This window comes from Podarcis erhardii, assembly GCF_964252035.2.
Source record: "Podarcis erhardii genome assembly, chromosome: 1".
Taxonomy (NCBI): domain Eukaryota; kingdom Metazoa; phylum Chordata; class Lepidosauria; order Squamata; family Lacertidae; genus Podarcis; species Podarcis erhardii.
The window spans coordinates 44,909,337-44,924,510 of NC_138497.1; the positions used below are offsets into that span (position 1 = coordinate 44,909,337).

At 46.0% G+C, this 15,174-nt stretch overlaps 2 protein-coding genes across 3 annotated transcripts in view; one reads left to right on the top strand and one right to left on the bottom strand.

Moving 5' to 3' along the window:
* The window catches only part of LOC309340994 (cytosolic phospholipase A2 delta-like), a 272,520-nt gene that overhangs the window by 137,790 nt on the left and 119,556 nt on the right, over window positions 1–15,174 (top strand). The window lies entirely within an intron of this gene.
* Window positions 1–15,174, bottom strand: part of SPTBN5 (spectrin beta, non-erythrocytic 5) — a 118,159-nt gene that overhangs the window by 45,590 nt on the left and 57,395 nt on the right. For both annotated transcript variants that reach the window (XM_081857311.1, XM_081857312.1), the window contains exons 30-34: window positions 10,958–11,072; window positions 8,666–8,776; window positions 8,088–8,267; window positions 7,213–7,416; window positions 6,754–6,903 (exon numbers count right to left, since the gene is read on the bottom strand). In XM_081857311.1, the coding sequence (XP_081713437.1) occupies window positions 6,754–6,903; window positions 7,213–7,416; window positions 8,088–8,267; window positions 8,666–8,776; window positions 10,958–11,072 (760 nt within the window). The remainder of the gene's footprint in view (window positions 1–6,753; window positions 6,904–7,212; window positions 7,417–8,087; window positions 8,268–8,665; window positions 8,777–10,957; window positions 11,073–15,174) is intronic.

Genomic DNA, 15,174 nt, shown 5'->3' on the forward strand with positions numbered 1-15,174 from the left:
TACCTTTTGCCTCTCTGCTAGTCTCACTATGAAAACATTATGGAAGAAGACATAAGAAAAATCAGGTGATCCTTCCCCCCCAAAACACACACACACACACATGAAACAACCTTTTTCATAAGCAATGACAAACATAATGAGATTACACAATGGACTATGGATGAGTAGAAATGTCTTTTGATTTGGGGCTTTTCAACAGGTTTTAGCTGAATCCTGAACCCTTTTGGCAGCCACTCTGAGTCCAATGGTATAGGTGGGTTGTTATTTTTAAATTCCAGCTCCCAACATGCTAGCTTATATGCAAGGAGTCAGGATACAGCAGGCAAAAGAAAATGGTGGTGTTCTTTTTAAATTTTCATAACGACCCCCATCAACCAGGCTAGTAATTATATTAGCGTGATATAGATTACCCACCACCACCAATGATATAATGACCGGTTTTCAGGTCACACACCCCTTTCTTCAGCTGGCTGACAGGCTAATATAGCATGTACAGAAAGAAAATTTCCCAAGCACTTTAGCTTTTAAAGCATCCAGACTTCTTTTCAATTATACCATTTAATGGGTATCTGGCAGAACCAGAAATTGATGGGATGAGAGACCCTTTTAGTAGCCAGCCAGCTTTCAAGCCACATTTTAGTCAGGGGAAATTCAGCCATATGAGCTGAGTTTTGACATAAGCAAACACACACAAATATTTTTCACTTAAAACTCATATTTTTGGGTCGTTCTTACAACCCACATTTGTTTTGTTCCTGGTGAAAGCTAGAAGAAGTAAAATTCAAGCAGCAATTGACAAGTTAGCATCTAAAATTAGGAACACAGACAAACCTATCTAAAGAAAGGAGTGAATCTGCCCCCACAGTCTCACTGTTCATAGGAAGAAACTCCACTTTAGGAAAACAAAACAGAATTACATTGGGTCGCCTTCTTCACCACTACCAGAAAAAAGCAACAGCAACAAAGAACAACAGTTGAACAGATACTAAATTCAATCTAAACATAAAAAAATCATGGTTATGCTTGTTTTCATAGGTTTCTAAAATGGAATGGAAATCTTCACCACTCTCCGCCCAGCTCCAAAGGAAGCAATTTTTACAGAGATAGATGGACACCATGCACTCTCACCAGTTCTGTGGGATGCTGTATGCACCTGCATGTTTGTCACAAGTGTATCTTGATCCGCATTCCTTATAGCGTTTGGCTCCTTAGAAGGTTTTGACTGTGAATTCGCATCATATTGTTGCAAAGGTTGGAATTCAGGATAGCAAACAGGGTTTATTGAGAGTGAGAAGCCAGAGCCAATATAATCTGTCTGGAACGCTGGAACACCTGTGTTTGAACCTGATGCTCTGATGAAGACCGAAGGAGCTGGGCTTTTCCTGAATTCCTTTATCACTTGAATAGGGAAGGATGTCCAAGGGGTGGCAAGTATAAGGGTTATTTTGGAAACCTTATGGCAATCTGGAATTATCCTAGCACTGGAGGTCCTCCCAAACTCTTTGCCGGTTGAATGACGGTTCTGAAAGACAACCAAATCAGGCTCTAAATGTGCATTTGCAACAGTCCTTTTGCCAACAGGATTATCTCCTTTAGACACTGTAGTTGGAGATAACCATATCTTTCTGGAAACTGTTTGCTGGGGAAGACCAGGGCATTTAGCCGTGGAGGTGACATGAAGCTGTGTAATCTGAAGATCTGCAGAGCTTCTTGAGGGGATGGCTTGATGGGTCATCTGAGGACCTGTTGCAAGACTGGAAGATGCTGACGACATGTTTTTTTGACGAGGTAAAAAAAGACTGGAATAACCATGACTGCTCACTTGAGAAGCAGTCCTAAATGGCTTTACTGCTATACTGCAAGTTGAAATATAAAGCTTTACTGAAGCATGGAGATCTGGAAGCTGACCTTTGCAGGGGCTGTAACCATGCTGTACTGGCGGCTCTGAACTACAAGGTGTCAGAGCTGTATGTAGCTTTTTGCTCTGAGATGGAATTGCACATAGAGAAACATCCAGACGTGAAGTCCAACATGGCAGAGCTCTGGAAGCAGCAGCAGGTGGGAAAGGTACTGCAAACTGCATGGAACCAGTGTGATCAGGAGAAGAATGACAAGCACTCCAGTCGCATCCTGAGCACTGCTTGCTGGAGATGAGCGATGACTGGGCACTAGCACTGCTGTAACCATTGTACTGAGGATCTCTGTGAAGTGCAGGGCACGCCGATTTGATGCCAGGAGGATTAACACAACTGTTGTCTTTCCCGAAACCATTCCCCTTATCTGTATGTGCCAAGACTATATCCAGCCTTGAGCTGTAAACCTCAGAAGATAGTGAGTGAGACGGTGAGATGTCATTTCTTGGCAAGGTATCTGCGGGTGATGAATGAGTTGGAAAATACCAGGCTGAGTCTGATAAAATTGCTGCTGGTGGCATCCTCTGGAAAGAGCTGCCCCAGACAGCTGATTTGGGGGCCAGCGATGGGGTCACTTGACTGGAAGACAACATAACTTCCACAGTTGAAATATAGATGGGTGTGGTTGAAGTCTTGCTGCGATGGTCCAGGCATGACATCCTGCAGTTTTAATCCTAAATTCGGAAGACCAAAGCTGGAGACGCTTCTGTGCTCTGTATTTTAAAACACACTTTTCATCCGCTTTCTGTTGGCACTGGAAATTTCCATTCTCTCTTGAGTGTGAAGGAGAGGTGAAGAGCAAATAAATATTTCTCCAAAAAAAGAAGTGATACAGAATGAAGAAGGAGAAGCAGTATTCCTTCAGCACAACTGGCAGTATTTATCCTTTCTGCAGCATGTCAAGAGAGTGCAGGAAGCAGACAGAGAGATGAACGAGAATGAGTCTCTAAACTAGTAGCGATGAGGCAGAAGTCAAACCAGAAATGCTATCCAAAGATGGATGCTGACCTTATTACAATTTCTGCAGATAAACGGATTAAGCGCCTAGCTCACCAGCACTTCCATTGCCTTGAGAACAGCAGATCGTAATGTGCTCTGCTGTTGTTAAAAGCAAGAGAGCTGTATTCCTCTCCCTCTCTCAGTCACTGCCTATCTGCACTCAGAATAGCAAGATCTCTGTTTAACAGGTCGTAGAAGAATTTCCTACAACCGTTCCAAGTAATGGCACACCAGAAAGTCAGTAATAAAAAAGATAGATGTTTGCCTAATTTCCTCCATATGTGCTCTTATTTACTTTAGAACTAAGCAATCCTAGGCTAAACCTTGCTGAAATCCTTCGAAGGCTTAAGTAACTTGGATGTAACCTAAGATGCTGGCACATAGTCAATGCCGTCACACTGGCACAGGGAACGAATGGGGAAAAGTTCTCTTTCAGAATACTGCTGAATGCTTTTCACTATACACCACAGCAGGGGTAGCCTCTGTATCAAGGTATGCACAGCACGGCCCACGTGCAAAATGATGAACAGCTTGGGCTCTGCTTGTATCTACAGTGATTATTAAAAAAAACAAAAACCCTATTCACATTCATGTGACTGTGTTTGTGACACCATCAACACCCCCCTACCAAAAATACAGAGAATGAGACATTGCACGCTGCCGAGTCAGAATGTTTTTCAAAAAGAGGATCGCTTGAGCCAACCAAAACTATCAACCTTTCTGCTAAAAGTAACTAGGAAGTTCCACCTGAAGCCTTTGTGGATGCAGTGAGAAAATGCAAATATTTAAATGCAACTTGGTCCTTCTAATGTGGGGTGGGGGCAGGGTGGGGCGGGAGGAGTCAAGGTCATATAACCAGGACTGGTTCCCCTTCCCCCAATTTCAGTTGTGCAAGAACATATTTTTTTACTTGGCAAATGTCTAGCATCCTGAGAATGCAGTCCTAGTGAAGTCTCAAAGGAGAGCAGTGTGAGAGCAAGGCTAGGGCCTCATACCTTCTCATTACTCCTCATCAGTTCCTTTCACCAGTCTTAGAGCATGTTATGTAGCTAACCGCTGCTATCAGTTTGAATAGCTGCTTCCTTCCCAAAGTAAGTAGCAGTTTGGGGGGATTCTTGTCAGGAAGGAAAAGGTTAATCCTCCTCTAACTGGGTGGTTATCCTAACCCAGACAGAGGGCCCCGAGGCTCTATAAAACAATAATCTCAGGGTGGCAAGGTCCCCACAAGAGAGACGGGAAGCACAACTCAGCAAGTCTAATGTCTAGCATAGGGTTCTTTACACAATGTAGCAAATAAAATAGCATTAGTATCATGGGGGGTTCCAATCCAATTCAAAAGTTCAGGTTTGTAAAATGAAAATAAAATAATAAACCTGACAGAGGCAGTGTTGCAGCTATCAAACCATCTTGTGATGAGATCCTCACGATAAGACTAGACTGAGCAGACCGATCTGGGTCATGATCCAAACTGAATTTGGTGAGTCCTCTTTAGCATCCAAGTTCTATAAACTCCTCATCATTCCCTAGGCAGAGGTAGAGCTAATGGAAAAGTAGGGTTTTAAGTGATACACCATGTGTTCATTGCATTTTGCAGCAAAGGTCCAACATGGTGAGTTGTATTAACATGGCATCAATGGCATGAGTATGTTAAATACATTAGCAACAGAATAAATAGATGAGAATGCGGAAAAAACATGGCATCGATGAGCAAATGCCCTATTACATCCTTAGTACGTAACTGTTTAGGAACTTTCCACAAAACGTTCCACACTTATAAGTCTGGAATGTGCAAAAGCTTCTCTAAGAAATGTTTCTCGCTTTATCAAAACTGTTTTGGCTTCCTCTGAAATTCCTCAGATGTTTCGCCTGAGGGGAAAACTTCACTTTGAACCTAGTGAAAACTTTTACGTACAGATGTAGTAGGTTTCAAAGTCACCACCCACTGTGAATCATAAAAAGGTACATTTTATCTAATAAACACTCTGCATTTGAAGGTAAGTCCTTGGCTAAGCCTGATCAGTAAATGCCGATTAGTGTGACACCATTAATATATCTATTTTTATGCACACCTTCTCTTAATATATGTATTTTTGTAAACATTGTTTGGTTGGAGAACTTCATTGAAACATTTGGATAAGTGCAAATTTCAAAGGACAGCTGTGTTTTGGTTCTCATATTGTTTGGGAAAGTCTGAATTTGATACATTTGCCTCTAAATGCAATCTGAATTAATTTTCTCTCCCCCATTCCCTAGAGACAGTCTGCCCTTAACCATCACTGGGATGCTGTTTCTGCTAAGGCAGGGTTTGGGAAAATCTGGTCCTCCAGAAGTTGCTGGACTACAAGGTGTATTATCTCTGACCATGCTGGTTGGGGTTGATGGAACTGCACTCCAGAAACATTTGGAGGGCTGCAGGCTCCGTATAAGCGTCTGGTGAAACATGGGTGGTTTCCTATTCTTTCCCTGGCAGAGCCCTGCAGCCACTGCTAGGCCACTTCCACTACAGATGATGTGAGCTGGAATCAACAGGATTCCCTAGGCAGCTTCATCGGAAGCTTAGTCCTCTGAGGTTCCAGTGGCTCCTCTGTTTCAGGGACAAGGACTTGATTTCAGTTGTATGCATAGGCACAACATAAGGTATTATGCTTAGGAATTGGAGCCTTGACCCATTCCTTCTAGGGATGGTGCTACTGGGTGAGGCAACTGCTGCCTGTCAGATTCAACTTTTCCAGAGTTGTAGTTGTGTTAAGTTTCCTGAGGCATAAATGCCCCAAGCTTTATGCTAAAGGCAAAGGGGCCCTCAAGACCCCTGCTGCCCAGGAGGACTGCCTGCTGAGGGCCTGAAGGGCCCTGCCCTTGCCTCTCTCCACCTGGCTTGGGGTGGGGCTTGCCAGGCTTCACAAGGACTGTGGTTGCTGCTCAACAGAGAGGGCTCCTCTTTTAAATTGTTTTTAATTTTTATCTGTGTTGTTTTAAATGAGACTATCTTGGCTGTGAGCCCTGGAAGACCTGCACCCTGCCTTGCTGGCCCTTTCCCATCTGGCCTGGGAGAGTGGAGTGCTGACTGACTCCAGCTACAAAAGCTGAGGCTGTTGAACAGATTCTTGGGCTGGAGTATTGTTTACGGGGAGTTGAGAGAGCTTGTTGCTGTTACTGATATTGTATCTTTAGTTTTAGATCTTATGATTTACGTGGAAATTGTTTCCATTTGGTTGTGTACTTTTGGATGTGTTTTATTTATTGTTTATGACTTCTGTTATGTTTGTAATTATGTAAATATTGTCATGAGCATAGTTTCAGCTATGGAAAGTTGGCATACAAATAAAATGATGATGATGACTAGGCATTGTTATTGGTGCTCATGGTGCCTTGGTCAGTGGAGGTGCACTAGGGATGGGGAACTTCTGGTCTGTGGGCCAAGCTTGGTCCACCAGGCCTCCCTTTTGGCCCACTAGGCTATTTGGGGCAAGTGATGATTGAAAGATGAGCAGCCCTGTCCACCTGTCAGGGGTGTGGAGATCTGACCCTCTGGCCAGAAGAGGTTCCTCACCTCTGAGGTAAGCCATAGCCATTGTGGATAGCCATTGATAGCCTTATCTTCTTTTAGAGTCATCCAAGTTAGTGACCATCCCTACTTCTCAATGGAGCGGATTCCATAGTTTAATTATGCACTGTGTGACTGATTTGTTAAGTCTTTCAGATACCACGAGATTCTGCTGTTTTATGTCCAACATTGCCACCACAAGCATGTTTGTGTGTGCATGTATATACAAGGGAGATGACAAGGCTTGCCTCATCCAGCTCTTCTTTGCATCCCATCATACTGCCACCGTTTACCTACCTCTTGTGAGTTTGAGATATTTTCTAGGTGCTCACAGTCCCTGTAAAACATCTGCAGAAGGTGGATCTTCTCCAGCCATTCCTTCTTCTCTGCCCACTTGTGGTACACGTTGTCCTTTTCTTCCAACAGTGCCTGCAATGTGCCTTGGATCTGATATAAGAAAACAACAGAAAATGTCCATGATAATCTACAAAACAGTGTGAGTGATGCTTGTTATGTGTCAGACTTGGCTATGCTACTAGGGCTCAAGATTTTTATAAAAAGGAAACAACTCTCTGTTTTGGATATGTTTCAGTAACCCATTTTCCCTCTGAGGAACATTCAGTCATTATGATTATATCTTCATTGATGGTTTAATTGCAGCACATACACAAAAGGGATAACTGGTCAGGAAGGCAACCTCTAGAAACACTGGTGAGCAATGTGCATTGATGATGAGTCCACATTATGCCTACGTACGTCTTTCGTTGGCATTTTCTGTTCCAGCAGCAGTTCTTGTCCCAGCTGTAGCACACGTTCATACATGTCATCACGGGCCTCAATCTCTGCCAACAGCTGCTGGTGCTGAGTCAGCTTCAGGTCACTAGTAGATAAGTCTCGAATTTTGTCCTCCATCATCATTTCTCTCATCATTTCTGATGCCCAGGAGGAATAGTCTCGTGCCTGAAAGCCAAGACAAAAATAAAAGATGAAGGCCAAGGATTATGGATTGTATCCACCTGTGCCATGCTCAGACCCACTGAAAACAATGGGAGTATCTGAAGTCCATTGATTTCAATGGGTCTACTCCCAAGTAGTAACCACTATAGCTTGGATTGGCAATGTTGAATAAATGGATGGGAAATGAAAATGACAGCTAGAATAAGCCACCTGTGGCTGCTTGTGGCACTGATGAGTTTCATAGCCTGCTGCTGGGAACAGACATCCCATTCTTTACATGGAACTTTTGTGGTCACTCTGTTTTGCTCAAAGTATGCTCTTGCAGTTTCTCTGAAGCCAGAACTAGGAAGGGGTGTCCCTAGACTTTTTACAGATAAACACCAATGTTAATGTCATGACGTTCTTAACCTGGAACTGTTCTTAACACTTTAGCTAATGGGGCCTCCTGCTGTTGCCACTGTTCTCATCCTGAAGCAAAGTTCTGAACCTGAGGTACTATTTCTGGATTAGCGGAGTCTGTAACCTGAAGCGTCTGTAACCCGAGGTACCACTGTACTGCATTAGATATATTAATACACCCACCTATTAACTCTGGTTTTTTGTGTGTAATTGAAAAGTGTGGAAAGAGTCTGATGAAAGATTGACTTCAATTTCTACCACACTGAAATGCTCACCTGTGTTTGAAAGTGGTACAGTCTGCAGGCTTGTTCCAACTGCTCCCTGCATTGCACCACTTTGCACCTCAAGGACTCCCAGTTCTCTACCACTGCCTGCTGCTTTTCTTGTATCTCCTGCATTTGACTTTCGGAGCACTGGCAAAGCACGCCATCTGCAGCATCAATCAGTTCTTGCAGCTGCAAAAAAAGAATAAGGAGGATGCCTTAGCACATGCACAGGAAGGGAGGGCACCAGAGAGTCTCATACTCAGCCTTCTTGAAAAACCTAACCTAATAACACAATATGAAATCATATTGTGGAGAAGTGGGTAACCTCCCCCCCCCAAAGTGTTTTTATTCTAGTTTCACAACAAGAAATTCAATAAACTCAATGGTGGCATTGATCTGATGAAAATAAAAAAGCAGTAGTTTTGTCATGCAAAAGGGAAGATAGACAATCAGATTTTTTTATTTTTTTTACAAATGTCTAGTTATTGTTTTGGAATGAACCATCTTACAAGATAATGAGCAAATTATGAGATGCCAGAAGGGGCTTTGGCTTCCAAATGCCATCTGTGAACTGCTATGTATCTTACCTGTTGCTCATTCCCAGACAGTTCATGCTCGAGGGTTGCAAGTTTGCGTAGCTGGGACTGTACACCACCCAGGTCTCTAGCAATGTCATCAGGGATGGCCTTGGACTTCTCCTAGTAAATAATATGGGGAAGCTTGCCGTTAATGGGTTGATTATTTGAAACAAAGTGTAAATATATTATTGTTATTTCATTCACAAATCACTTCCTATGAAGCATCTTGAAGCAATTTCAGAATGCACTAGACACACATATAAAACAATTATATAGATAAAATAAATTCCAAATAGAATAGAGATAAAAATCTGCACAGGTGCCGAAAAGAGAATGGGAGGGAGTTTCAAAGGGGAAGGGCCATCAAACTAATTCATCATCCCTGCATTGTACAGATTGGGTCTCCTGATGAGATGGTGTCCAAAGGAGGCCCCCCTCACAGTGGCATCACAACAGGGGGGCGTGGGGGGCAGTACAACCCGGGTTCCATGTCTGTGGGGGTGACAAGAAGTCACCCGTAGGGGCTTGCGGTGGTGCGAGCAGCCATCGCGCCGCCACAGCTGCATGTGGAGGATCCTATGTTTGCAACTGCAGCCGTGAGCAGAGGATCGTGGCGCCAGCGGCAAACCGCTAAGTACAGCACATGTGCGCCTTGCACGCATGCACTGTACATAGCAACGCCACACATGTGTTGTATAGCAGTTTGCCGCTGGCGCTGCTCCAGCACTGTACAGACAGTGCCAGGATCCTCTGCTTGCAGCTGTAGCCGCAAATGGAGGATCCTCCACATGCGGCTGTGGTGGCAATGGAGGGATCCTGGCACTGTCTGTACGGCGCTGGAATGGCGCCGGCGGCAAACCGCTATACAGCACATGTGTGGCATCACTACGTACGGCGCATGCGTCATATATAGAGCGATGCCGCACATGCGTCCTATGTAGCCATGCCCGCCCCAGGTGTCACAACACCTCCCTTTGCCCCTGCTGCCTCATGCAGTGTACATCAACCAGTTTGGTATGTAAGGGATGAGACAATCTTATTGGTCCCAAATAGTATAGGGAAATGCAAGCCACAGTATATGTGTCAGAACAGTCAGGTGTACTTATGCACATATGGTTCCCATTCACATCTAGTATGGAGGCTGGAGGCTGGGTTGTGTGCCTGTTTTTTTCCCCATAAAGGGAAGCACACTGATGAGGAGAGCTAAACTCTTCCCACCTTGCCTCACAGCACCCCATTGCATAAAACACTTTGTTCCCCAGCCCAGCCCTATTGCTGGAATTGAGCCAGTCTGAACGAGGTTAGGGAGGCAAACCAATTACCAAGCTTGGGATGTGCATGGAGCAAGTGTGTGAGTAAATAGCTTATTTATATTTAGTTTATCGACTGCTGTTTTTCTGTTTTGCTTTTACATGTTTATGGCCTATCTAGCTATCTATCATCATCATCTGTCATCATCTATCATCTATCTATCTATATCATACTGTAATTTTACTGTCTATCTATCTATAACATCTATCTATCTATATCATACTGTTGCTGTTACTGTCATGGCCTGGTTGGACGCAGAGGGAGGAACCAGCTGGGGAACCATCAAGGGAAGAAACCTTAGAGCCCAGGACAACAATGCGTGGTCAGAGGGAGAAGACTGGGAAGAGGAGGTGTCAGAAGCTGAAGAGGTAACAGGGCTTAGTGAGCTGGGAGAGTCTGTGGCAGAGAGTAGCTCAGAATCAGAGGCAGAAGCTGAAGCAGCAGGAGGGTGGGATGAGGGAGGCAAAGAGGCAAAGATGAGACAGGCTGCTTAAGAGTCAGAGGTGCCTCTCCCTCCTGCTGTGACAAGCTCCCCTCCTTGCTTGTTTCCCAGAACAAGGAGGCATGAAAAGGGTAGAAAGGTTGGCTGCATGCAGGCACAGTCTCCAATTGCTTGGAAAAAGCCCTGGAGAAGAGGGGACTTAGACGCCCATGAAGAGATGGGGACTTTCAGTCTTGACTGATTTTCCTGGAGGAAGACCACCAGGCATGATCTGCTCTGCTCACTAGGCCTGACACTCATCCATGTCTGCGGAGATTGTGTTTTTGCTAATAAAGAGTTAACTCCATTTTTGAACTGTGTGATTTCTGACCAGCACACTCCTGTGACAGTTACCCATATAGAGTGCCAAGTATGGGAAAGCCAGGATAGATTATGCTAATGCATATGCATAACACTCTTTTCTTCACACCTAATGTGGCCCTCATAGGACACAGTAGATGGGCAGAAACAAAATACCCAATCCATATATTTTCCAGCATGATTATAACCTCAGTGTGGACAAGGGCTTCCATCAGGTCTTGCAGACACTTGTGTATTGACTCAGCATCTTGTAGTCGTTTGCCTTGAAACTTTATCATCTCCAGCAATTCATCCCAATTGTTCCTGATGAGGGAAACAGGTTGAAAAACATGAAATGGAACCAGTGCTGGTTCTAGTTGTTTATGCATGCTGAAAGCATCTTTAGACAACTTAAAATATTGTCGATCCCGGGCTCATGGCTTAGCAGTTCCACAACAAACACATGTTATAATCCAGCAATGGGGATCTGTCAATGGGCCAGCTCCTTATCTCCTCTCCTCATAACTATATCAGATGATATAAATACACCTTGCATCATAATTATATCAGGTGATGGTCACTGAGACTTCACAGCAGCATGCAGGATTGCAAACAGACCTGCGTGGTGCTTTGAAGTGCCACTGATTAGTAGGCTTGAAGTCATCACCTATCACCGATGGGCAGTGACTTCAAGCCTGCTTTTTGCAAGGAATGGCTATGTGATTGGGTTCCTCATGGGGAACTGCACTGCACAGCTGATCCAGCCACATCTCTGCTTGCCCCACACCTGACATCACATATGATGTCAGGTGTGGGATAAATGGGTGTGGTTTGGGGGTCTGGAGGTTCTCGACTTCTACTATGAACCATAAGACAAGCCTTGGTTGGTTACAGTTCATGGTTTGTCTGGAGATATTTAAACCATGAGCCTGAGTTTGAACAACGTGTTAAGTTAAACTATGGCTTAGTGCAGCAGCAGAAAGGCTAGAGGAAGAAAGCAGCCATGGTTTCTGTGATGGGATAGTGAGCTGCTTGTGCGTAAAAGCTTGATCCCTCTGGGGTTTGGCTGGTCATCCAAACCGATGCACTAACGGAGCCCCCAAAGCATGACTCCGTCAGTCGCTGGTAGAATCTGACAGTGGGCGTCTACGGAATTTACGCCAACATAAAAGCTCTTTGACAGACATGCGCTTTCGAGACTCTCTGCGTGACAGTTTCCGGCGAAGGGTGGGCGTTCCCAACGGGGGTCCCGTTACCTCTCCACTACTCTCACTGGAAGCATCCCAGAGCCTCCCCTCCGCTGTGACTCCTGCACTCCCCCTGCTGGTTCCCTCTTCTACTGCAGATTCTCTCCTATTCTCCTGTAGCCTGTCCACCACCTGTCTCTCCGATGGCAGTTCCCTGACATCCACCTCCCCCCCAGGGCCCCCTTCACCCCCTCCCGCCTCCTCTCCCACTGGCGGTGAGGGCGGAAAGCCCCTGAAGGAACTCTCCTCGTCGTCCGAGGATTCTAACACTTCCAGCCACGGCGTACCGTCTCTCTCCCCGTCTTCCTCTTCTTCGTCGGAGTCGGCTTCTTCACCCACCCCTGACTCTGGGAACCCTTCAAACTCTCCTTCCTCATCGGTGGTCCCAAAGTGTTCCCTTCTAAATCGAGCCACGGGTTGCGGTTTTCTTGGGAAACGCTGATGAAATGTTTCTATTAAAACCTCGTCATTGACTACCTCTGCTGGTACCCAAGTGTTTTCCGACTCTGCTTCCCCCTCCCATTCTACCAGATATTCCACCTGATTCCCCTTCCACCTGGAATCAATGATTCCTGCCACGTTCATGTCGCGCTCTCTCTCTTCTATCACAGGCGTTTGGGTGGCCTCTCTCTCACGCTCCCCCCACTCGCGTCCCTCTCGGTACGGCGACAGTAATGACCTGTGAAATACTGGGTGTAATTTCATGTGACTGGGCAGCCTGAGTTTGAATGCCACTGGGTTGACCTGCTGTATGACCTCAAAGGGTCCCAATCTTTTGGGCCTCAATTTCTTACTCCCCCCCTTGAACGGTAGCCCTTGGGTGGACAACCACACCCGGTCCCCCACCCTTATAGTTTCACCTTCCCTCCTATTTCTGTCTGCTTGCTTCTTATATTCTTCCTTGGCTTTCTCTAAATTAAGTTGAAGCTGACGGTGGATCGCCTCCATCTCTTCAAAAAAATATTCCGCCGCCGGCACGCTCCACCTCTCCCCTCCCTCTCCTGGGAATGCCCGGGGGTGACACCCATAATTTGCCAGGAAGGGACTCATCCCTGTGGACACGTTCTCCGCGTTGTTGTAGGCAAATTCTGCTAGAGGTAACTTATCCACCCAATCATTTTCTCTGTCTTTTACATAACACCTCAGGTATTGTTGTAAAACCCCATTTGCCCTTTCCGCTTGCCCATTGGTTTCTGGGTGCCGGGCAGTTGAGAAATTGAGTTCTACGTGCAGTAAGCTCATAAGTTTCCTCCAGAACCTGGAAGTAAATTGTTTCCCTCTGTCGCTGACCACCCTCAAGGGGGCGCCATGCAACTTGAAAATATGTTCTACAAACAACTTGGCGGTTTCCTCCGCTGTGACTGCATGTGAACAAGCTATAAAATGACACATCTTGGTTAATTGATCTACCACCACCATGACAGCTGTTTTGCCTTTGGATTTTGGCAGGTCCGTCATAAAATCTATGGATACTGCCTCCCATGGCCTTTCGGGCGTGGGTAAGGGTTGTAATAGCCCCGCTGGCGCCACCCTCTCTCCTTTCGCTCGCTGGCACCTGTCGCAACCCCTGACATATTCCCGTACGTCCTCCCTCACCTTGGGCCACCAAAACTCCCTGGTAACCAACCACATGGTTTTGTGCTGTCCAAAATGTCCCGCTGTGGGGCTGTCATGCAACTGCTTGAGTACTCTGCCCCTCAGTTCCCCGTCGGGTATGTACAGTGCCCCTTTGTAATACAACGCCCCGTTCTTTTCTTCGAACCCCCCTGTGTTCTCCTCTGTCCTCCGGAGCTCTCTGAGTTTCTCTTGGGCGTATTCATCTTTCTCCGTACCCTCTATCAGTTCCCTCTGCCCCACCAATGCCGCCCCACACACCCAGCGGTCTTCAGAGATTACATGCCTTGCCTCAGGCGCTCCCTCCCCCTCTAAGTACTCAGGTTTCCTGGAAAGAGCGTCCGCCCTCACGTTCTCGGAGCCGGGCACGTAACGAATCTCAAAGTGGAATTTGGAGAACTCCTGGGCCCATCTCACTTGTCTCTGGTTCAGCACTCGGGCTGTTCTCCAGTATTCCAGATTTTTGTGGTCAGTTCGGACTTGAACCTTGTGCTGCGCCCCAATCAGCAAGTGCCGCCATTTCCGGAATGCTTCATGAATGGCGAGCAGTTCTCGGTCGTACACTGTGTAGTTCCTCTCTGATTTGTTCAACTTCCGCGAGAAGAATGCACACGGTCTCCATTCAGACGTATCTTTTCCCGGCTGGAGAAGAACGGCCCCCACCGCTCGGTCTGACGCGTCAGTCTCCACTCTCATTGGTTGTTGTAGATCCACGTGCAAGAGTTGCTCTTCCGACGCAAACGCCTGCTTTAAGCGTTCGAACGCTTGTTGCGCTTCTCCCGTCCAAACAAATTTCTTTTTGCTACTAAGACAATCCGTGATGGGCGCTGTTAAATGGGCAAAGTTTTTGATGAACTTCCTATAGAAGTTTCCGAAGCCCAGGAACCTTTGCACGTCCTTCTTGGTCTTTGGTGTTTTCCATTCCAGTACCGCTTGAACCTTGCTGGGATCCATGGCCAATCCCTTGTCAGACAACCGGTACCCCAGGAATTCCACCTCCTTGGTATGAAACTGACACTTCTCCAGTTTCACCCACAGCCGGTTTTCTCGCAGCTTGCTCAGTACCTCTCTTACATCTCGCACATGCTGCTCCTCATTGTCTGAGTACACCAGAACGTCATCTAAGAACGCTACGCAGTTCTTGTAGAGCAGTGGCCCCAGGACGTGATTCATGAATGATTGAAAACAGGCGGAGCCCCCTTGTAATCCGAAAGGCATAACGGTGTACTCAAAGGCCCCCAAGGGGGTGAACATAGTGGTCTTCCACTCATCCCCCTTTCTCACACGTATCAAGTTATATGCCCCCCTAAGGTCCAGCTTGGTAAAAATTTTCCCTTTTCTCACCCGTGTTAGAATGTCATCAATTCTGGGCATAGGGAAAGTCACTGGTTCTGACACTGCATTTAGGGCCCTGAAATCACATACAAGCCTGGGCTTGCCTGTGTTTTTTTTGTCCACAAAGAACACTGGGCTGCCCCCCACCGCTCGTGACTCTCTGATGAAACCTCGCTTGAGATTCTTGTCAATGAACTCCCTTAACTCCTGCATCTCACTGTCTGACATTG